The sequence below is a fragment of the Zosterops lateralis genome (genome assembly GCF_965231275.1).
Source record: "Zosterops lateralis genome assembly, chromosome: 6".
In the NCBI taxonomy this organism is placed as follows: domain Eukaryota; kingdom Metazoa; phylum Chordata; class Aves; order Passeriformes; family Zosteropidae; genus Zosterops; species Zosterops lateralis.
In genome coordinates, this window is record NC_139761.1 from 57,719,615 (window position 1) to 57,744,953 (window position 25,339).

Sequence of the window (25,339 nt, forward strand, 5' to 3'; positions counted from 1 at the left end):
CTTGTTTCAAAAATAGTACATATAACATAAAGGTAAAGCTAATGGCTCAATTATGTCTAATTTTGTAACCAGAAAATCAGAAGTATGCTAAATCTTTTTGACTTTCATATCACCTGTTACACACACTCCAGCACTCCTAAAGCCTTTCTTTGCATCTCTGGTGGGTGCAGAGAATTAATACATGTCCTGTCTTTGTTATGCTTCAACTGTTCTACAGAACCCTACATGTGGTTTCTTGTATCAGCAGATTGACACATCACACCTGCAAATTCACATAGAAACAATTCCACCTCACTGTGTTGCAGTAGCACTAAGAGAATTTTGTGCTGGTTGGAAATGGGGTGTTGCTTTTTTGGAATTCTTTTTCTTAATGCATCGTCGAGTGCTGGAAAGTGAAGCTCTACAGAACTTCTTCCACCAATATAAGTTCATGAAGCCATGATGAAATGTGGGCTAAAAATTGCATCCAAAGGTCTATTACATACTTCTTGAATTACTGATTTTAAGATTTCTGCAGAATAAAGCTTTCAGGTATTGTTGAACTGAAAACACCTGAAAGATGAGATTCTGATATCAACTTAGATGGAAGTATGCAGCTTTCACAATTTTATGGATAAAAAGCAGCCTGCCCTGTTATATTGCTGTATAAATAAAATGAAACATATTGCTTGAGGGCTTTTTTTCCTGACCCAGTGCAGGTGCTTGGACCATATTCAGCTTTTTACAGCAAAGAAGCAAAATAGAACTGTATCTTAAGATTTAATGCTTGACAAGCATCTCTCCTGAAAACTGTAAATTAGGCAGTGGCACTTGCTAGGCAAAGTCTCAGGTACTTCAGATGCTGTCATCATGTGTGATTTCTTTATTTTCCTGGGTGAATGTCATATGATTTAGAGAAATGGAGAACTTCACAGAGCTGGTGTGTTGTTCTTGTCAATATCAATATTAATGCCATGCTGCAATCTAGTTGGAACTGGAGTGCTGCTTTATTTCAGCATGGTACATCACATGGAATTCAAGGCTTTATTTGCTTCCTGTATGAAATTACCTACTTTGTAGCTATGTCAAGAAAAGCAATAACTACGGAGAGATGTTTGGAATAACTAGTGGTTTGTAAATACACAAATCAATATATGCAATCAAGGAGCCTCATAGAAGCCCAGTGCTTTGATGCTTAACTAGTTTATGGAAAAGCAAGGGATTGTACTAGAAGTCTAACATCCCATAGTAATAATCAAGATGATAATACTGCTTAGCATGTTCCAATTAAAACCCACTGTTCTACTTCGTAATTCAGGCAGGGTGACTTTTGTGAAGTCCTGTATGTGAGGGAGAGCTCAGAACAGAATCCCAGCACGTGGACCTGTGCTCTGAGCATTGCACCTCGAGGTCACACCGTGTCTTCTGTGAAAGCTGGAACTTCTTTGGGATTCCTTAAGTCAATAATTAAGTGAATAAGAGACTGACAGGCAGACTAGTGTTACCCCTGCCTTTAGAGGGGCAACACGTTGTGACGTGGGAGCGGAGCTTCACAGAGGACAGCAGGCAGCAGCAGCTTGGTGAAACATGGAAGGCTCTTTATTATCTGACTCCAAAGGCTTATATACATTTTGTACAGAGGGCCAAGATTGCCCTAAAGAGGTTACAACCTCCTGACTCCATTGGTCAATATGACCATCAGTCAAGTTCTCTCTTAGAGAACAAGAATGCAAAACATACAGATAAGTTCTAAGAATACACATTGTTTACATGCAGCAGCCTGAGAATCAGGCTGCTAAGACTCAAACACTTGAAAGCAAGAAATGCAGAAGTGACAGACTAGGTTACTGCATATCCCTAGAAGTAACAGTGCTGGTTGTTCTGTATATAAATCTGGTAAGGAGAAGCAGTTTTAAGATGGTTTTGCTCTTGCAGATGAGGATATATCTGTTTGCTTTTCAACACATTTCCCATGTGTACAGTAGTACATTTTTGTTGATTTTTTGAATCGTTTCCTGCTACTCTGAGGCTTTGTCTTAATAATTGATACCTCTTAGTCTTAAAAATGGGTTTATACTGGAGCGATAGGTGGTATACTTCCTTCACCTTGTGCCAGAATTTGAGTGGTTATTTCTAAGCAGAAATTAAGCTCCCATGCACTTTATTACCATTTAATTTAGGGATTACTCAGGGGCTGTAAGGTAGTCAGTGTGCAACCCTTGTTAAATTTTAGTTCTGAATAGTCATCTGGTAGGAGTTTGCCATTAAAAAGTGAAATGTGGTTTCTTCTTTAGGGAGTTTTCTGTTTGTATCTCTAAGTGTGCAATATACAGGTCTTCAAACTCTTGTAAAGAATGTTTTGTGTAGATCCTGTCTGAATTGAATTCAGTGTGTCCACAATTTTGCTCAAGGTTTGCTGGCAAGTTTGAGAATTAAAGATATGCACTGCTAATTAAATGAATAATCTGGCTTTCAAAAATAAGTCTACAAAACTACAGCAGAGTATCCAGTTGGGTATGTCATGTAGATTGTCATTCTATTATCAGCCCCTGATAAGGATCTGTTTGGAAATTTCTTTGTATATCAATATTACTAATGTTTGACTATATATATATATATGTAAAATGTGAATTATAAAATTATAAATAAAAATATAAAATTATATATTATATAATATATATATATATATAAAATTTCAATGTAAAAGACTACTCATTATACTGTGACTCTTCAAATTAATAATCTCTTAGCTGGCTTTGATAATTTTAATATTATTTACTAATTTGACATGTCCACTCAATCTAAATGCATTTCAAAAGACTAGGGAAATAATATTTAAGTATAAAGATAAAACCACCACATCCACTTCCAGTGATTCTTGAATTTTCAGACATTTGATCTAGTTTGTTCAATAGTGTTTTTCTTTAATCTTGGTGAGCTTCTGATCGGGGTAAAATGTGTCTGAATCTAAACCACAGTTTTTCAAGGTTTCACTTCTTCAGCTTTTCCACTTCTTACTTTGACTTCTTGTTTTCTTTTTTATGATTGTATTCAGAAAACAGTAAAAACCAAATGTCTCTCTTCCCACTTCCTTACAAAACGTTATATGGGCATTTAAGGTATATGTGCAAATATTTTATAGTGTGCTAGCAAGAGATCAATTTCTCTTTCCTTCTCTTGCAGAAAACAAATGCAATGTTACTATCAGCAAGGCTACCTATTATTCATTTTGATTTAGTCAAAAATAAACTTTTTTACTACAACAATTCAGAATTTCTTCACTGCTCAGTGAACTCATCTCATGGAAATTCAAATGGGCACTATTGGCAGCCGTTTTTATAAAGTAGTGAGGCAGAACAGAGGATCAGGGTATAAAGTACCTTCCCCTTGGGGGGAGAAAAAAAAAAGATATGTACATATACAAATGGTCTAAATTAGCCATTACCATTCAGAGGAGAGATACTGAAAATGTCAGCTCGCTGCTCAGCTGTGGTCAAAGCTAAGCAGAACAGTGAGGTCCTTTGGGAAAGGCATTGAGAACAAGATGATAAATGTTATTATGCTATTGTATAAATTCATGATGTTCTGGCATCTCAAATCCTGTGTGTGCCTCTGGTCTGCCCATCTCACAAGCTGAGGGCATCACTGGGAGAGCTCCAGTGCAAGAGGGGACGTGGTGGAGCAGAACTCTCCTGCAGGTTGTAGAAGGAGTTTGATTCCAAGAGGCAACTGCAGGCACGTTTGGAATTTTATATTCAAATTAAAGCCCACTATTTCTTCCTAATTACCCAAGAGTAGCATGTGTCTGCTCTCCTAGAATGTAGTCTAAATAATTTCATGTTTAACACCAGAAGATGTTTGTTGTGTCATAAATTACAAAGGCATTTCAGTTTCTTATGAAAAGAATGGCAAATGGGATACTTCTGCCAGGGTTTTGTATGTTTAAGTGCTCATAAGGAGAGAGCTGCAAAAGGAAAGAGTGGGGCTTTTCTGTTCTGCACCCTGCTCCTTCTTCCTGTTCCCTTGTGGAAATGGGCAGGGTGAGCTGGCAGGCTGAAGTTGGGAGTGGGTATAGATAAAATTAACTTTGTTTCATTGATTCTCAGGAGTAGAAAAACACATTCGATTTTGGTTGGGGTTTTTTCACCATTCACCAGCTTACCATCTATCTCCAATGTAATTTCTTGTTTGATATGCATCTTCTTTCTAATTGCCCTGCTTTTCTGTGGGAGAGTCTTCCTGTGTGTTCAGAATAAAGCTTCCTTTTATTCAATCTGTTTAAAAGCCATCCCTTTTGTTTCATCACATCTTCTTGTGAGCTGAAATCCTGATTCCACTAAGTCCACCATTCTGCCTAAATTCAAATTTTTTAATGGATCATTTTTTAAACCTTAGTTATTACCTAGAAATCCAAATCCTGATAAACATGCAACAAAAAGGTTGTGGCTTTTTAGAAGTATTTGGAGAGATGGCTTTCTCCTTTGTGAGTTTTCAAAGACCATTGCTTAATGGCTGCCAGATAATTAATTTTACATTAGGCCATGTACTCTATACAAATGGTATCTTTATTAATAAAAAATCGTGGCATCTCATGACCTTACTGTTCTGGGAGTTGTCTCTCCAAGTCTCTTGGTCTGTAGAAATGTTTGCTGCATTTGTGGTTCTGCACCCCACAGCAGCTGGCTGTTATCTCAACAATTTAGAGAACAACTTAGATTTCTTTTCAATGCTATGAAAATATGAATAAGTGGGTAGTCAGAGTCTTTGCACAGTGTATTCCAAAGATGAATGTTTTATTATTGTAGTACGAAGGCTTTGAGGAAGTAATGGAACAGAAGCCTTACAATAAGAAAATTGTTTCCATCTTGTAAGCAAGTTTAAATTGGGGCTTTTTCTTGTAATAAGAGGTGAAAGTAGCTATAGTGAAAGACCCTACAATGGGACGTCTCCTGTAATTCCATCCCAGTGTCTGTCTTTTTTTGAAGAAGCATCTTTATTTAAAGAACATGAAGATGAAGATTTTGGCACTCTTGCTTAAAAATAAATCCTGTCTTAATTTCTACCTTTTAGAAATTATAGGTTTGAAATCCTTTATGTGCTTTTGCACAAGGGAAAACTGTGCTGATTTTATGACTCTTGACCAAAAGGTTCTTAGCTTCTCAGTATGTGTTTTTTGCTGTATATTTTCAATGTAGGGTTCTAATTTTCATTTAAGTATTTTAGATAAAGCATGAACAATACAAATTCTAGAGTTATTCCAAGCATGCACAGAGAGAAAAAAAAATAAAAGAGTGAGAGAAAGCTAAAGATGCCTACATCCTGCTTTTGTAGCCCATACAAATCTAGTAAATGTCAATAGTGTCGTGTCTTTCAACATGGGAAAGTAGAGGCATCCTATGAATTCTGTGGTACTTCTAGAAAATGCATTTTAAAAAAACATGCAAACAGAATATAAGCAAAGGCCATATTCCTCTTAGATAACGAATAGGAAATGATTTTATTGAAAAGATCTCTTTTGTAAGAATGCAGGTATTTGCAATACCCAAAATGGCAAAAGTATAGAACTGTTTTATTTTTTGACTGATGCTTCTGATGTTAATTGTCAGAGCTGCCTAGAACCTTTCACAAACATCACATTTCATGTATGTATGAAGGGAGAAAATTTTGCATTTTCCTGTAATTGTTTATATATATGTTTAGATACGTGTGCATTTGCTTTCATAAATACATGACAAATCCTTTTTGTACTTTGCATGTGTTCTGAAATTTTTTTTGTGTGGTTTTTTTTTATTTACGAACAGTTTTGCAGTGTCATGTGGGTGGCTTTATGCAGAATGTTTTACCTCAGGCAGGCAAAATCTTTGTCTGGCACCTTTCCTGCTGCTCCCAGTGCTTTTCCTTCTGCATTCTTCTAATTCAGTTTAGCCCAAAACAGAAGGTATTTTTTAAGTACCACAAAAAAAAAAAAAAAAAAAAAAAAAAAAAAAAAAAAAAAAAAAGAAAAAAGTATTTTTGTGATCCCTGCACAGAGATTAGTCTGGAAGAGTTGTGGTAAAAGGGATTTGACAGAAATCTGAGTGCATGAACGTTGCTGACTTTTTTTGTTCTTGTTTGAATGTTTCAATTTATACTTCAGACTGAAGTGATTAGCCATCAGCAGCTAGAATGGTGATAACTCATTTGAGGTGTGCAGGAGCTGCTACAGCCTGGTCTGGGTTAATTTCCTTAGCCTTAAATAGATGGGTTTGGTTTTGTTTTGAGAAATGAACCAGTCAGGGGAAGGATGGAAAATGGATCAATCAGGTAGAGTAAAAAGGAGAAATGAACCGATCAGGGGAAGGATGGAAAATGGACCAGTCAGGTGGGGTAAAAAGGAGAAATGAACCAATCAAGGGAAGGATGGAAAACAGACCAATCGGTAGAGTAAAAAGGAGGAAGTAGGGAAAGAACCAATGGGGTATGACTGATTAACATATTAACCACAAAGCCTCATGGGGGAAACACATTTTATTGCCGTGAGGGAGAGAACTGTCTCCTAGGGTTACTCCCTCCCTTTCCAGTGATGTAAAGGTTAATCTATAGGATCATACAACACGGGTGATGGAGGTGTGTTCTTGTAAAAGGACAATTAATTTCTTACAAATGCTTTTGGAGGCAGATGGCCATCCTCAGGTGAAGGCTGGAGGAAGAATGAACTTCATAGTTGTCCCTTCACAAGGTGGCCTGACCTAGGTGTGAACCCAGAAAATTCACAGAAGATCTTCTCTAATGTTTTGGGAAAGTTCATGAAAGCTTTTGAAAATTCTTGATAGTTTTTGTCCAGAAAGAAAACATGAAGTTTAAATTGTGTGTTTTGCTGGCCTTAGCAGTAGCTTGATGGATAGGAAATAGGGCCAGAAGAGCTGAAGCATCAGAGATGATGTATCCTTCCATCCCTCATCTCTGCTTACAGGAAGAATAAATAAAGAAGAAAGGAAATGAGCAGTGGACATTTGATTCTTCCTTCTTTTTTTTTTTTTTTTTTTTTTAAATAAAAGATTGATATCCTTTAATTTTCTGTAAAACCTTCAGCGTTTGAGGATTTCAGAAGAATGATAAATGCTAGGGAAAAAGCAGAGTCTTGTTATATCCTTGTTTTATAGAGGTGAGAAAAAAAAAAAAAAGCTCAATAAACAAACTGATCTTGTGGCATTACCATAAAGCATGAAATAGATGCAACAACAATCCTGAGTGAAAGAAATGGTGATGTTGAAAGCAGTTCTCAGAGATTTCATGAACAAATTAACTTGCCTGTAAGAAAAGACACTGCTGCTGTTGCAACTGTTCATCAGCAGTGGTTGCTGCTCTTGAAATAAACATTAATAATCCAGGTGAATGAGAGCTGGGTCAAGGGATTCTGTCCTTCTCAGTAAGCCTGTTCTTTTCATCTTTTCATCTGTGATCATGAGCTCATTTTGTGTATATTACATAGCAAATAGAAGTCAGAGAGATGGATGACTTCAGTCAGATTTAATGATGACAGTTTCATTCCTGAGCATGGCAGCCCATTTGTTTACATGTACATCTAAGTGTGTATAAAAAACCTAAAAGTTACTTTTGTTTTTGTTTGCTAGAGTCCCTTTCTTGTGCTTCTCATTCCCAGCTGCAAGGAAAATAATCAAAATAAGACAACTTTGGGCTTTTTGCCTTGGCCCTGCCCTCTTTGGTGCTTTGGAATGATGCTGTTTGTGACTTCTCTCACTTGCTGTGCAGGGTCCTTCTGTGCCAATTTCATGTGCTGTCTAGTCAGTATTTACCATAACACTAAAGCAAGAGCAGGCTCTGTCTGATGTGCTTGAATGGGGACTTTTGGAAAGCAGTGTGTGTATGAAAGCAACGTTGGTTGTTTGCAAATTAGTCACAGTCTCCTTGGAGTTTAAACAGAGCAAGAGCCCACTCTCCATGCTGCCTTCCCATTGTGAACACACAAGTGTTCCAAAGGATGAGCTCCTGTGAGGGCACAGAAAACCCAGGAAAACTCAGCTACTGAGAGATTCTGGAGGATTTTTCATCTGGATGAAAAGAGTTTTGTACCTTGGCAGGAAATCAATGCTTTCTCATTCTTATTAGGCCTGTAGCAACATCAGCTACAGACATCCCTACACCAGGGAGAGCTTCATTTAAAGTTCCCATCATTGCAGCCATATTGCTGCTAAGAAATCCTGGGATTCCTCATGCAGATGAGGTTCCCTTAGTCCTCCTTGTTCTTAGCAGCATTAGGATGTCTCATGATGGGCAGCTTCCCATGTTCAGATTTGTTGCTGATTCTTTAAATTATATTAACTTAGAAAAAAAACTGGCCTCTGTTTACAGAGTATTACTGTGGGGTAGCTGCTGTGTGCTAAATCTTTTTGGTGTTTCCAGTATCTGTACATGTGCAGAAATGCTAAACAGTGATTTACATTGTCAGAGTCCTAGAACAGCACAGCAGACTTATCCTCTCCTGTGTATTTTGGCACAACACGTCTGGTACCACTGGGAAATCTTTATTTATACTTGAAGTGCTGAGAAGGTAATAGACCAATTTTGGAAGCTGTTTGAGCAGGAATGTTCTTGTGTACACACACGGGCCTGTCACAAAGGCATTCTCATTAGAGATTGAATACTAACACAGGAAAGCCAATGACAATTAAAAGTAGGAAGAGGAGGGAGAGATTATGGAGAGGGTGTCTCTTTTAAAAGAAAGCATAATTCAGCTTCAGCTGCTGTAAAATGCCTCCTTGGAGAATAGCTTGAGACTTTTTGTGTCTGACCCAGCAGCCTGAGCACTGTGAGACTACAGCAGGAAAGAATCAGCCTGTGGTACAGCTCCCTTAAAGATGAAGGAGGGAACAGGCAGCCCTTCAGGAACCCTGGAATTCTGAATATGCAAGACCTCTGAAAATTGGCAAGAAGCTGAAGTGAAATAGGAAGCAGAGCTAGGGACCAACATGAACTAACAAGTATAAATTCCAGCCTGGGTTTATCAGCTGAAGCCAGGCACATATGAGAGTGTGTGTGTGTTTCTTGCTAAAAGCAGAGTGTGAGAGGCTGATACATTGCTTTGATGCTATTTAAGAGAAAATAGTTGCAATCCATATCATTTTGCTGTCAGATGTATTTGAAAAATGGAAAACATGTTGAATGTATGTTCTGCAAATAGTTATCAACAGTGCTCCAGAAGTATCTGCTTTAGTGGATTCCTTAGAATTCACCATTCAAATCTTACATGTGTCTTGAATTCTCTTGAAATTGGCTGTTGCTCTGTGCTGTGGCAGAGTGAGAACATTGCAGAGGTTAATTGCAGCCTGTCAAGGTCTGGGATGCTGCTGTTCTCAGTGGAGAAACTCTTCCAAAGGGCTTAGTTTAGTCTGCAAAAACTGGTGTTTTGCTTGTGTTTTAGAGGCACTGCCTCTCTGTGATCTATAAAAGGTTGAACTTAGTCCTTTGAACAACCTGAAGCACTGGTAAAAAGCTTAAGCAAATCCTAATTCCAGGCAAGCCTAGCTTTTACCTCTCAGCCTGATATCAGCCTGATGATTGCAGTTGCATAAATGAAGGCTACAAAGAAGGGCTCCAGATTCTGATTTTTTATTATGTCAGTTATCTGTTGCATAATGTTGATAATGGTTTTGATATTATAACATGTATATCAATTATATGTTCATAATGTTTTCTCTCTCAAAGTTCTATTGAAACTACCTGAGCTACTACAATATATAGTTTCATATATGGAAATATTGGGTATTGAATAGATACTATTTTAGCATGCCTTGAATTGCACATGCAGGTCTAGTTATAGTTGCATTTTTGAGATAGAAACGCATGGAAATACAGGGAAATACGTTCTTATATTCTGACTACGAAGCATAAATTGGAAAGACAACTGGAGATTATAGAAGGGGGTTTGCAGTCTAATAATTATAGAAGTCACTAAGGACAAGAATTGCTGTGTGGTTTTAAGAAAATTCGTTGCATCCTTTTCATTCTACTAAAGGAAACTGCAAAGGTACCTGTGCCAAAGATACAGGTACAATATAAGAAATTTGTACGAAGCTACAATATGAGAAGTATTCAGGCTTTCTTTGTGCAGTCTTGTGTGAGGGAAGCTCCTTGTAATGGCAGGAAGAAGAGGAAAGCTCTGGGGTCAGGGTAGCTCATGACCTGTAACTGGTGCTCTACAAGAACAAAAGGGTGGCAGAGGAGTGAAGTGCAGGAGCTGTGGCAAATTTAGCTCAGGGCAGCAGCTGGAGTTGCTGGATGAAAGCAGAATGTGGCCTGTTTGTCTGTGAGCCTCTTTGAGGCTCGAGGGTATGATTGGTGCTCTAAAAACCTGAAATGTTCCTGTGTGCTATTAGAGAAGGAGTCAGTTCAACATGAGTTAGAGCAAGCAGCTGTGACAACTGAGCTGTGGAGTTAGAGGGCGGGCTGGTAGAGCCCCTCTGGTCTTCCCTAGCCTGTATTTATGATCATTACTGCTGGTGATGGACAGTGATGTAAAGGTTAATCTCCACAGCAGATATTTTTCCCTGATGATCTTCTTCACAGCTTTTTGTCACAGCCATACTTTGCCTCCTCACTTTTTTTTTTTTTTTTTTTTTTTTTTTTTTTGGTGTGTGTGTTTTTAAACCTAAATAATCTTCTGTTGCCATGCCCATATTGGGTTTGTGCACTGAAGCAAGCCCATAAGCTGACTCCCATGCCAAGCCACCAACACTGCTTCTCCCACTTGGTTTCCAAATCCCACATCAGGTCACCGAAAATCTCACCACACCATGTAAATTAATTTATTCTTTTTCTCCTTTTTCCCCTCCCCACCTTTAGAGCACGATGAGTGTGGCAGTGGGCAGCACAACTGTGATGAGAACGCAATCTGCACTAACACCATCAGGGGACACAGCTGCACCTGCAAGCCTGGCTACGTGGGCAACGGGACCATCTGCCGAGGTGAGTCTGCTATTGTGGGGACACCAGGAATTCCTCAGGATTTATTGATACTTTAATATTAATAAATGCATTCCAGCTGCATCCAGGTAACCTATCAGGGCTGGATTTTGCAATGGTTTGCTTTAAGACATCCATTCTGGCAAAAAGACACGATGGGAATTGATTTGTGCGTGATTCCTTGGGAGGAAGGAAATGTTTTTGGAGTGCGAGGAGAGAAGAACTTTATATTTGCTGCAATGAATGCTGTCATTTGAGCTGGTGTAATTCAGCTCTTCAGTGGTGTTCATGTTTTATAAAATGTGGATGGTATGTGCTGTCACCTTTGGCTTTTAACTTTTAATGAGATGCATTTTAAATTAGATTAATTGTATTTTATGCCAGCATCATGTGGTTGTTTTTTGACTGCTTGCATCAGAATCATGACTTTTTTAAACATATAAATCTTTAAATGGGTGTTTTGAAGATTTCTCAGTTTTGTAAACAAGAAATAATGATAGTCAGCCATGCTTTCTGTGAAGTGTTCATTTATGGCATGTCATTTATTTAGGGTTAGTTTTATGTTTTTCTTTTGGTAGAGAAAGAGAAGCATATATATAAGGACAAAGGAGGGTTGGATTAGTGAGGGCTCAGTCTTTAAATACTACTGAGTTGTAACTCATGCATTTATGAATTATGTTTGTCTCATAAAAAGCTATTTTTTGTCTTTTCTGGGTTTTCATACTTCCTAAACAGACTTACAATAGAAATAGAAATTGAAATAGTGATTGAAACCGAGGACTGTTCTGGATAAAACATTCCGTACAATTTGGGGCACAGCAGGCTGAATATTAATTTTTCAGACTCTTGTAAGTTGGCCAAACAATTCCTTGAAGGACAATGAGCTTTGATGTCATTCCTGTTCCAAGCTGAAGGCCCTGAAGTCACCAAGCTCGTCCTGTCAGCTGCTGAATTAGCAGCCATCAGACTGGTTTGGATGTGGCTTTCACCTGGGTACTTTCCACCAGTGCCAGAGCATCCCTGCACTTAAAACTAAAATGGCTTGTTGAGGATTGACTAAAGAGTAGAAAAAACGTCCTGGAAGAGTTGGCAAGTTAAACCTTGGCCTGTGTGCATTGCAGATCAGCAGGTGATGCCAGGGAGAAACTCACTGCAGGGTATTTTTGGTCTTTGATTGCAGTAAATATGAATTGCAGCACACACAACTTGAGTTTCAGAGGAGTCTTGAGTACTGAACAGCCTGACTGTAATATTTTCTTTTTATTATTGTTATTATTACATTAATTATATTAATTATATTTCTTTGAAACTGGGATATTTGGATTAGTTAATAAAGTCTATGTTTTCACACTGGTTTTCTTCATTTGCATACCTTTAATGTGCCAAAAACTCAAAGTGAAACTCCTACTGCATATTTATTAATCTAGTAATGTTGTACTAATGAAATGGCACTAGAGAAATGAGATAATGTTCTTACTCTCAAAGTTCTATTGAAACTACCTGAGCTACGACAATATATATTTTCATATATGGAAATATGGGATATTGTATAGATATAATTTCAGTATGCCTTGAATTGCACATGCAGGTCTAGTTATAGTTGTCTTTTTGAGATAGGTATGAATGGAAATACAGGGAAATGTGTTATGTTCTGACTAGGAAGCATAAATTGGAAAGGCAACTAGAAGGGGGTTTGCAGTCTAATAATTATTGAAGTCACTAAGGACAGGAATAATCCAGCACTGCATGGAATAGTCATTACTGCTAACGAGCTACTGTTGGAATAATCTGCATTTTAGTAAATTACAAAACACGCAAGGTAAAGTACTGGTTTGGTTTTCTGAGCCTGTGGTTCTGTGGCTGCATGAGGTTCTTCACAAGTTTGGATGCTAATGGGAGAAATGTTCCCATTTTGCCCAGGATAGCAGAATCACCACTGCTGCCCCTTTTTTTACCAAGTTCAGCAGTGATGTCCTCATTTACCTGCCAGAACCTTTCCTTGCACAAGGAAAGAGGTGTGAGCATGTCAGGACAACTATAAACTGCTGCTGGCTTGGAGTATTTTAGGGCTTTATCTTCAGCCAATACAGATTGGACAAACAGAGATAAAAGTCAAGGTGATATGTTTGCTGTAATACCATCTGAAGATAAGATAGATGTTTCTGTTCTCCTTGAGACATCTGCAAGGGCTTTATAAATGTTTACATGTTATGGATGTGTACACACACAAAAACAGTGGTTCCAGCTACTGCTGAAATAATACATCTCTGTGGTTCACTAGGAAATCTTATTAATATTGTTCAGCAAAACAATAAACAGAAAAATGATGATTTTATGATGAGGGAGAAGGACTGGCTTTGTGCATGATTCTGCATTCCATTTCGACAGTCTATTTTAGCAGTGTTATAAAAAGTAAAATCAGGGTAATGATCCTCTTTGGCTTTAGTGAATAACACATTGATAGTCTTTATAAAAAACCCAGGATACTGTTATTTTTGTTTTAGGAAAGAAAACATATGTAGTTGAAATAAATTGCATTGTGGACTACTGGCAAATACAACTCAATTACTCTGGCAGGAATTTGTGTTGTTTGCAATTTCTGTGAAAAGCACGGAGAAATAAAAAGGAACAGAAATAATATGGATGTGACTATAGTGATTGCTGGGGATTTATGAAAAATAACCAAACAACCTCCAAATATTGAAGAGGAAATAGAATACTTTAAAAAAACAAAAAACAAAAAACAACCACCTGTATAATCAGGCTGTCACACATCTTGACTAACAAGAGATCTTGTGCATAAGGAATTACATTAATGTAGTACAGTGGGCTATGTAATAGAAGAATTTTGTCAAATACGTGGAAATGATCACGGAGGAGGGTGGTGCAGAAAAGGCACAGACCAAGGTTTGAAGGTGCTTCAGCATTAAAAGAGATACTGCCACAGTTTAAGTGACACGAAAAAAATGGAAAGAGAAGTGGAGATGAATGCAATAACAACTTTGCAAACACATTGTTATGTATAGATAGACAGTGAGACAATAAACTAGAGACAAATAAGATTTCCTGTGGTTACTCTCAATTTCACTGTAAGAAGCAAACTTTAGCATCTCAGACAGACACTGAAATTTGGGTAACAGATGAGAGCAGAATGAAGCTGAGGTGAGCTGAAATGATAAGGCAGGACAACACTGTGCCATCAGTAAACTGGACAGAACAATGGCCCCAGCATCAGGTAGATTCTATATTAAGGATTTCTTCAGAAAATGGTAAGTAAGCCAGAGAGATCCATTGTGGAAGAAATGACAGCATCAAAAGCAGAGGGCAGAGGTATAACTACTTGAATGGAGAGAGATTCTGAATCTACAGATTTGTTAAATTGCTCTTTTCTATAAAGGAAACTTACAGAAGAAAATAAAAAAGAAGTAAGAGTGATTTGGGACATAGAAAATGTTATAGATGGGTAGTAGAAGACATGTCATGCCCTTTTACTTAAAAGAATTATAGAATTCATGGGTGAGGGTAGAATAAGGACAATTGGAGCAATTGCACTAAGACTCAGGATTGGATGCAATAGTGCAGCATTAAGGCTTCACTTCAAGTGGAGGGGAAAGGTGATAAAAATTGGTTTGGCAACTGAGTGCTCCAGTTAAAAAATGCTGTGGTGGGCATGTGGCGGCTGCTGGGTACAGCATGGGACTTTGGGGTGTGCCTGTCAGCATGGACCTCGTGGGAAATCAGTGTTTAGTGGCAGCACTTAGAGGAAAGAAGTTTCAGGCTCCTAGAACAGTTTCAGGTTCCTAGGACAAGCAGGTTCATGAGTAACCCATCACCCATAGACAGGGTTGTGTGTGTGAACAGAAAACAGTGTCATCTATAAAATGAGTAGAACTCTCTGTCATAGCCTCAACTGAAGAACCAGAGGTAGCAAATACAGATATAAATACCATTTTTAGCCCTCAGAGGCTCTGGGTATGTGGTATGCTGCAGTGTTTCTGTGTGTAATCTCGACAGGGCTTGAATCTGAGAGGCTGGAAAAAATATCAGGGGAAAAATGTCTTTCTCTGCTTTTTTGTCTTGGTAAGCTCTGATTCCAGGTCTGCTTGGCAGCCTTGCACCACATGCTGTGGGAGTGACACGCTGAAGTATTATGTGCCATTTGCTTAAAACATAAAAGACTTGGTACCCCACAGTCTCCTCTGTGAGCACTTGCTGTGGGATGTGCAGTCCTGCACCTTAGCTGAGATTATTGTAGAGCTTGTGCCTTGTGCCACAGGCTGAAGCCACGTGAAAAAAACCAAGGAAACATCATAAGGGTTCTTAAAACACTTGGTAGCATTTGGGATTAAATGCCTTCAAGAAGCCCCCACCCGTCATATTTTATCAGGGACAGTGTGCAGGTTTCCATCCAGGTTTTGTTGCAATTAGTTGTTTTCTTTTGCACAAGGAGATTTAGATGTAGCATACAAGCCTTGTCCTAACTCTTGGTATTTTGCTGCACATGTTTGTTTTAAGGCATAAATACTGCCCACAGACATCCTTAGACATTACCAGAAAGATAGAAGTGGCCTTGAACATATTCAGATGCTAAACAGGAGCAATTCTCCTGGACCATGGACGAGAGGTGTGTTTGCTGATCTTTCTCGTGTAGCTTTGTTGTGGGAGAACAAACAGGAGTCAAGCACTTAATCAAGTGCAAATACTGTTCACTGTACTTTCATATTTTACATGAGCAATCTGTCTAACAGGTATATTTAGTGTGCCATTAACATCTCATTTAGTGGTTTCTACCGAGATGTAGATTTATTGGACTGATTAAATGAGGTGGATTTAGTTACAATCACATGCCGTAAAGGAAATGTCTGTGATGTGACTGATTGCTGGGCAGAAAAACATCAGGTATTGTGAAATAAAAATCAAAACAGTGTTTATCCTGATTAATATTTAGGCTGTATAATGGTTTATTTCTGCCAGGGCATAGACTACGATTCTTTTTTCCCCTGTTACATTTTTCTGCAGCATTACACAGGAGACACTTAAGGGATTACAACTCAATAGAGGGTGGAGTCGTAAAGACTAGAGCTGTTATTTCTAAGTTCTATTATTTCTATTTCTAGTGTAACCTGGAAGTTTGATTTCTTAATTGCACTGTGGGTCCTTATGTATTTTTGCTTTGGGATGTGTGTTTTGGACTGGACTTGTTACTGGTGGACTTTACTGGTCACTTCAGGAATAAATTATTTGCACCCTATGTAAAGCAACTGGATTTTTGAACTTATTTTTTTTTATATGATAGTGGAGATAATCACAGGAAGTCTTTATAATACACCTAGAATGTTTCCTGACAAGAGTACATCTCAGGCTTAAAAATTTCTCCTTTTTTTTATGTCAGTCAGTAAGTTGGCCTCTTTTACACTGTTTTAATCACAAATTATAATTGGATGGACATGTTGCTTTATCCAAAGGCACTCTGAGAGCTGTTTTCTTTGTTTCAAAACAGGTATTTTTTATGATTCTCAGCCTGAAATATATTTAATAATCTGAAACATGCTTCCATGAAAGAAGTTGTGTATCTTCCAATGTATAGGCTGTATAGTGATGGTGTAGTAAACAGATGAGTAAAGATAAAACAATTTTTGTGTTATAGAATTTCTCCTGATATGGAAAATACTCAAGAGTATTTTTAGTAAGAGCTAAAGGAGAAAAAAAATCATTCTCTTTGGTTATTTCTGTACTGAGAAGTCTGCTTTTCTGTGCCCCTTTTACACTGACATCAGCAAAGCCAAGGTAGATTAACTTTAAGTGTCAGCAATGGGAGACAGTCAGACGTGCTGATACCTTGATATTAAAGTATATCTGTTCACTCTAAGGTAACTAACTGCCACTTAGCTTTATGTTTTTTGCATGCATGTGTGTCTGTTGGAAGTGGAGTTGAAAGCCTTTGTGAAGCATTGGAGTGAGTTATGAATAAAATGTAGGCCAGGATGGGAAGAAACAAACAAGACTTTCACCCAGCCTTGGAACTTTTTGTGGCTACGAGAGTTTTGAATGGTTGCTATGCCTTATTATGGCTTTAATTGCTGTTCTGGTGTAATATTCACCAGTCTCATGAAAGAATAAGTGAGTCTTGACTCATGCTGAGGTTACGTTCATTCTTCACAGTCTTGAGCTTTGTGTGTGTGTGTGTATATATATATATATATATATAAAATAGCTAATGTACAGTGAATAAATCACTGCAAAAGCAGGCAAGTGCATTTTGGTGTCACAGGGCACACCATGGCAGGTGTAAGACACTGGGATAGTCACACTTTTCGGGTGAGGCCTTCTACATATAATTAATTTAACAATTTTAATCCAGCATATATTTGTACAGCAGTGCAATTACAATTCCTACAATTTTTTTTTATTTTATTTTAAAATTTGTATGGCTGGGCACAGACTCAATGCAGTATTACTGAAGCACTAGATTTTCTGTAGTCCTAAATCCACTGTACTTACAAAAACGAAAATTTGAAATTTTTATATAAGAATCTTTGTATTTTTGTTCATGATTAGATGTTTATCAAATGTGGTCATTTTAATTGCTATGTTTATATTTGGATTTTGAGTTATATAAACTCCCTTTGTAAATTTGCCACGTGCTTTTTAAATTCCTTCAGTTCTAGTGTCATTCCTGGTTTCATTGCGTGGATTTGGTTGTGTGAGGTGTTGAAATTCAGATGTAATTATTTTTGAATGTGTTGTGTTTGTGTGATCAGGCCTTGGAAGTAGAGGAGCTGCTCCCCATCTGTTTCTGCTGCTGGGGAGGAGGAGATAAAGCCTGGGTAGGAGCAAGGGATGGGGGAGAGACTGATTAAGATTTATTTTATTTCTCATTACCCTTTGATTTTGTTAGTGATAAATTCAGTTGGCAGGATGTTTTGCCCAGGAATGTGTTCAGGGAGTGATGTCTCTCTCAGCCCTGATCTCAAGCCATGAACCCTTGGTTCTGTTTTCTCTCCAGCCTCTCCCAGGGCACAGTGCTGCCTGGTGCCTGTCCTGCCTGCGAGATTGTTCAAGGTGGTTTAGAGTGCGCATCACTTGTGGAAATAGCTCATTTAACACCCATGATTCGTGTAACTTGTCAGAATCCAGATCCTGATCTCTTTGCTGTCACAGGTTTTCTCACTGCTGTAGATTCATAACTAATTTAAAAGGACTGTAGCAGTTATTTTTGTCTGCTGGGGAAGTGGTCCAGTCCAGACAACTGCTGTATCTTTATAAAAGGAAGGAAAAGCTGTAGTTGTGTGAAATATTTTGAAACTTAATCTGACAGGTTTTTCTGCCTGTGTGAATAAGTGCAAAGGGCTCAGCAGACCTACTCATGAGGGTTCCTGGGTTCACATCCTGAAGTGGAGAGTCTCTTGCTGACTCAGTTGCTTATTGTCTCCTGTTGCCTTGGTTTGCATTCATTGCTTTTCAGGTCACCTCTTCACTCTGGGGTCATGGTCCTGTGCAGCATGCACAAAAGGATTGCCAGGTGATGACAAGTTAACAGAGATGTTTCCCACATCTCCTGGCCACTAAAACTGGTAGAAGCATGAGGCTGTTTCAGTATGCATTGTTCTCTCTTTTCAGAGCAGAGTTAATAAAAGCAAAAATGTGAAGGTGTTACTTTATAATTAATTTCTGCTCCATGCATTGTACTCATTTTCTACACTCTGAGATCATCTTAGTCAATAACTGCTGTTTGCAGCAGATACATCTCCTCCCAGGTCACTGTCACCACGACATTGGGGAGCCAAATTTGGAGCCTCCTGAAGTCAAGATGCAGCTTTCTGATGCTACTGGAATGGTTCATTTGTGTTATACAAGCTAACACTTTTCTTTTTCTTCCTGTAGTATTGAAATCTAAAATCATCAACCATTAACCCTCAAACACATCCTTTGTTGGAAGAACTCATTCTCTGTGCTCTGCTGCTTTTTTGGCAGGAGAGCAATAGTCACCATGGACAGTGGTTTGGCCAGCACTGTCCTAAACTTGTAATCCTTATGAGTGAAACAATGTCTGTTTATATCTGTGCCTCTCCCAGCCTGGCAGCTTGACATGCAGTTATTTGGAACAAAGCACTTTTTTTTTTTTTTTTTTTTATAGTGGCTGAGAAAAGTCAGTTCATTAAGAGCATCTTGAAAGATATCATTGTACGAAGTGGATTGCAGCATGGGCTCAGCTCAGAGCAGCAGTTAGAGCACAGTGGCAATGGCAGTGCAGAGTTTCCTCCCTTGTGGCATCAGTTACAGTGTGCAACCATTTCAGGACTCATCTTTATGGAATAAGCACATTAAAAGCCAAGGAGATGCCAAATAACATGGAACTGTTTCTGCTCCCTGTAGAACGTAACCGAACAATTTTGAAAACGGAATATAAATGTCTTACTCAGATGTAAAATAAGGGCCTTGCAGTTGTTGGTTTTGGCAACAGGTTTTTGATAACACTGTGCTGGCACCCCAATGCCAAAGAAAGTAGCTTTTCACACAATTAGCACATAATTATTCTGGAGAGTCCTTGGTCACAGGGTGGTGAGGATGGCGGACAGAAAAACTGCTGTGTGTATGAAGAGCAGCCCAAACAGGGAGGGCAACTTGTTTTGCTTGAGAAGGGTGATGGGTAATCTTTACTCACCAGATCTTTGCCCTGTTTTTCTCCTTTGATGTTTGTTTAGGGCTGTAGTTGGAGAGAGGATGCTGAGCTAATAGACCCTCTGGAATAACCTGATTGATTTTTATGTTCTTCTAGATGGAATTATTATTAGAGCAATCTCTTTTGGGTGATGATAATATTTATGTGCGTTTTACTTGTACAGAAGTTTTTTGGGGGGCTATTCTTTGCCATAGCAGTTGAATAGACACCATCCAGAAAATTCTTTTCAGCCTCCTCTTCCGAGTAATTTCCCCCACTACAATTCATCAAAGTAAAACGATGAAGTGATTTGTCAGATGCAACATCCATGATCCAGGACTCTGTTCCCAGTCTGATAAGTCTGTTCCTAAACCACTGGGCTGTGATTTCTCCACAGAAACTATCAAAACCATTTAAAAAAATACCTAAAAAATCAAACAGAAAGACTCCAAAAATCAAGCCGCTGTGAATATGTAAAATTTAGGTTACCTATTCAGTGTTCAGTACATGCATACAGCCCATGCTAATAAAATCACATGTTTTTGGTGGTTTTTGGTCCCTCTGCCTTATTCAGTGCACAGTACAGGCACCTAAATCAGCAAAGGAGATGAACTCCTGAAAATACATGTTCTGTGTTTATTATTTTTATTGTTCCTTGTCTGACCCCATTTCTGTTAGTTACTGTCCCAGTGCTTGTACTGAATTTAAGATGTTACCAGGTCCTTTAGAAACCAGCAGAAACTGTTTTTATCAAATGCTTGCAATGGAGTGAAGATGCACTTTGCCTGCCCTTGCAGGCGCTCTCTGGTGTAGTGCAGTCATTCAGTTGTTGGAGCAATTGTGTTCAGGTCTGTGGCTCTTACATTTTTCCATGACTTGAGCAGTACAGTATTACTCTGTGGCTCTGACATTGGAGGAGGATGGGGGGGAAAAGGGGCTCAGTCCCAGATTCTTGGGTGAGAAAGGAAAGTGTTCACTTTCCTTTCTGCTGCTCATGTAGAACTCCTTGTCTTCCCATTCCCTCTGTTCCCCAGTTGGCTCTTGCTTCTCTTTACTTGTCCTCTCCTGGCTCAAGCACCATTGTGAAACGTGATGAATGCTGTAAGATTAACAGTGTGTGATTAAAAACTTACAAACTGAGCTTTTTCACAGACATGACAAAAGACATATTCTTCAAATCTCTTGTGTCAAAGTGGGGGTCCTGCCCCAATTAAAAAAAAAAAAAAATACTACCGGTTACTTACATTGAAAAATATGTGGATTTTTTTTTATACAGTGCAGCTTCTGGTAGATATCTATCAGAGGAAAAAACTTACTCCAAACTGTTTACTTGACTAGATTACTGAAAATGGTATTTTTATAGTAATAAAGCTTGGATTGCCCTGCATGTAGGTATGGCTCACTTTGTGTGAGTTACACTGGTTGACTTTCTAGTTTTGGAGAATGCATTTATGTTTTGAACACTGGGGATGGCAGATCTGGAAGCTGTGCAGGATGTTTGATGGGACAATTTGCATTTTTTTTATCTGGAAAGATTCTCCAGTTCAGCTGTTTCACAGCAGTGCTGGTGTTTTAGCCTCTGCAACCTGCTGAAAAGTTGAGGCACCCCTGTGTGTGTAGGAGTTCTTACCTAAAGTGTTCACAATAATAATAATGAATGTGCATGCTGTTTTAGCCTCTGCAACTGCTGAAAAGTTGAGGCACCCCTGTGTGTGTGTATGAGTTCTTACTAGTTCAACAATAAAAATAATGAATGTGGCTATGCTAAGGGAGCATATGCTAAGTACAAGACTAACAGCAACTTTTAAACTCTATGCTCAGAATGGTACCTGAAAGAAATGCTGCAGTGAAAAGCAATCTATCCTGGAATCCACTTAAAAACAAACAAACAAACAAAAAAAACCCAACAAAACAAATGATGCTTTGAAGATTGTATCATCAAAATGAATTACTGGGTGAATTCAGTACACAAACTCCAAGAATAATGTGAATTAAAATAGCTCAGAACACATTATGTGCAGAGGAAATTAGAAGGTAAAGTAAACCAAGCAGAAGTGGGAATTGAAGGTGTCCTGCTTTTCAACATAATTTAAAATTCAGTCATCCAAGAGTAAAATGAACAATTTGTATGTCATAAAACCTAAGAGCTTTTATACAAGTATTCCTGAAGGGCCAGAGCTGTGTGACCTGTGTTGTTATTCTGTCAATAAATATTCAAACAACTTAGTGTGTCACCTTGATGGTGCTTGCAGTTTTCCCAGCCCCCCTCTGCTCCTTTTTTTTTTTTTTTTTGCTTATGTCCATAAGAAGGGGAATTGTCAATCTGGATTCTTGAAGCTGAACTTTTAAAACTATTTATTTATATGACTTTATTACACACAGGCACATCAAGCAGCATTTGAAATGTTAAAATTATGTAAAATTCAGAAACTTACCTTTTGTCTTTCAAAAATGTGAAAGCAGTACACATCCATACCTTTGTGCACGTCCATCTTACCTGCCTTCCTTCCTCTGTAGTCTTTTAACTATGCTGCAGCCTTGAGGGTACAGATTATGGGATGCATTTGCTGCCACTGATGAACAGACTGTGTCACTATTCTCAACAGTTACTTGTACTATTAAAAAGTCTTCACCCATTCCCTTGAGCATGTGATTTCCCAGTGTCTGATGGCCTTGTGAAGGAGCTGCCACCAGTTGAAAGCCCTGGGATGGGGGGAAAAAAAATGGCAGCTGGGTGTGGAGCTGGTGGCACACTTGCAGAGATTAGGTAGGCAATATCCATTCCCCTGCATTAATTGTCGTGGTATATCCATGCTCATTAATACACCACTTTTATTACCCAGACACATGGCTGTGCTTTTTCCTGGCGCCCATTATTCCTCCCTCTGAAGAGAACAAAGGAAACAATAGCTGTCTGAGATTGCCATGACACACGTTACTCCCCAATAAAAGATGGAGGCAGTAAAATCAGTCCTGCGTGCACAGCACAGCGTTCCCTCTGGAGAGAGGCCGGGGAGACAGTCGTTAATGGGGTAATTTTACACCTGGCTGGGCAAGGTGTGTGTCTAACCAAAACTAAGTGATTAACTCCAGTGAGACTACTTACATAATTAGGGACTTAGGTTTTTTTTTTTTCAGTTTTATGTTGAATATGCTTGGCTGTGTTTATATCATATGTAGAATAAACACGGACAAGAAGAATTAGTTTTCTGCCGTGGGTATCAAGGGCAGGTTGAATTCATGATTTTCTGACTGGCCACATCCACCTATTGCTTGTCTTTTGAATCCTTGGCAAATGGAGTGGCCTTAGAGGAAGATTTAGAAACTAATTTTCAGTGACATCGCAGAGAAGCAGTTGAAAATAAAAATGAGTGGGAATCTGTAAGTAATTGCTAATGGTTATTGCCAAGCGATTTTTAGGGCTCCATTATTTATTTATACTTTTACTGCTCCAAAAGCCCTGAAATTCAGAAATAGCTCAGATGTTAAGGTTTTATCCACTCAGTATTCGCGCCCCTTGCATTAAATGTTCATCAGATGAATGTAAAATAATCAAATAAGCACCTGCTCACAGCTGGAGTAGAGAACAGGCAATATACTTACCATCTTATGGCCACTTGCTGTAACCTTGAGGAAACAACATGTGTACTTCAAGGGGATTTGATTTTTGGATAAGAACAGTCTGTGCTGTTGAAGTGCATTTATAATATTGGTGCCTGACACTGTCACTGTGTGTGATCACTGCCATGGACAGTGAGTGTGCCCTGCTCCAGACACACCAATGGTGAGCTCCTGGTGCAGCAGCCATTTGACTATGGAAATGATACCCATTCTTTTGTATGTATATATCTCTGACTAATCAGAAGATGTAGGATATAGGCATGACATAGCTGACACAGAGTAATATCCTGATTCTAGCCAGGACAGGGTTGATTTTTGCAGTGGCCAGAGTGGGGCTTGGCCAGGACATGGAGGTTATTTCACACTAGCTCACATCATTTTCTGGGAATGGGGAACGGATCCCTTCTGAGCTGCATAGTGGGACATTGCAGTTGGCTTTTCCATGGGGGTGAGCACTTGTGTATGAATTGTTTGTCTCTTGTACACTCTTCTATTAATATTGTTGCTGCTACTGTTCATTTTCTTATCTCAAGATAAGTGTTCTTATCTCAACCCACAATCTTCACCTTTTGTGACTCCTCCATCCTGCCACATAGGAAGGGGGAGAGTGACTGAGCAGCATGTGATTGCAAGTGTTTCAGTGGAAACACTCATTGGGGAATACCAATCCTAAACCATTATTAAAGTGATGGAATAGCATTTTTAGATGTAGTTACCTGAATTCTGTCCTAATGGCATTTGAGGCATGCAGGTAGTGGTTGGGGTTTGGGGTTGTTTCTTTGTTTGGTTGGTTTTTAGTTTTTCCTTCATTGTTTTCCTTTGTGTATCACTTCTGTCAGTGTTCCTCTTGGTCTGGTTGTCTATTGGGGAGAATGACACCTCGTGACAGGATAAGGTACACCTAATGCATGAAATCTGTTGCATGAAAAAGAAGGTAATTACCTGTCACTGATAAAGGTAGATGTTAGAAATTTGTAAGCAGTATTTCTTTGTGCCTTGTACTTGAAGCTGACGATTGCACATTAAACAGAAATATGATACAAATCTTGAAATACAATTTCAGGCACTTCTATGATGTGTTTCTAAGGTCCGAACTACATTTTTGTATGGCCTTCAAAGTCTTTTATATTGCTGTGTTCCAGCAGTTGGTGAGAAATATGCTGGCCTTCAGTGCAAATAAACTGCACTGTAGAATGTGACTAAACTTCACCTTAGCAAACATGATATTTTCATCTGGATATAGTGATTTAATTGTAATTTAAACTTTAACATCTTCCTGACACCATGACACTGATAAACCTCGTAAATTGTCTCCTAGGTCATACCAGACTGGTCCAGTCAGGCTCCATCTCATCTATACAGGCATGTTAGGAATGTGTTAATGAGGAATACATGAGGTCAGTCTACTCCTGCCTTGAGAATTACATTTGACAGATAATCTGTCAAACTGCTACAAGAACTTCACCTATTACTCCTCGTGAAATTTTGCAGGTATCCTGAGGAAAAGCATCTTCATCAAAATTTGTTTTCATGCCACTAAAGAATGTGTTACTCTTCTGACACTTCCCACTGTTTATCTGGAGCACACTGCAGTGCTGAAATGCTCTGCAGGACTGATTGCTGTGGAGTGACAGAGGTTGCATCCATCCATGGGCCTCATAACACACAGCAAAAACAACATTTATCTGCACTTAGCTGTGCCACATAACCACTTCTCCATCTGCAGACTGACTGTCCTGCAGGAGGATGAAAGTTTAAGGGAAATTATTTTAATCCTACAACTGGAAACACACTGGTTTATAAAACAGGGAGCGGATGGAATATGCTGGGATTGATGTCTGTGCAGGCAATTATTCACATTTGTGTGGATGGTGACATTTGTCCATGGGGACTGTTGGACATGGTGTTCAGGGGCTTTAACGTGGCCTTTGTAGTGTGTGCAGTGATAAATAGCTGGAGATGTGGAAATGTCAGAAAGGTTATGGTTTTATTAAAAGGAGGAAAGTAGAAACTTTCATGCAGGGAGACTTGAATTCCACTTGGAAGCTTCCCTAAAGATCCTGCCATTCCAACACCCTGCCATGGGCAGAGACACCTTCCACTATCCCAGGTTGC

At 38.8% G+C, this 25,339-nt stretch overlaps 1 protein-coding gene across 1 annotated transcript in view; it reads left to right on the forward strand.

The window, feature by feature from the left end:
- NELL1 (neural EGFL like 1) overlaps nucleotides 1-25,339 on the forward strand; it is a gene marked incomplete at its 5' end in the record, with an annotated part of 282,538 nt that overhangs the window by 158,572 nt on the left and 98,627 nt on the right. Inside the window, one exon of the mRNA XM_083862654.1 lies at nucleotides 10,822-10,944. Coding sequence (XP_083718780.1) covers nucleotides 10,822-10,944 — 123 coding nt within the window. The remainder of the gene's footprint in view (nucleotides 1-10,821; nucleotides 10,945-25,339) is intronic.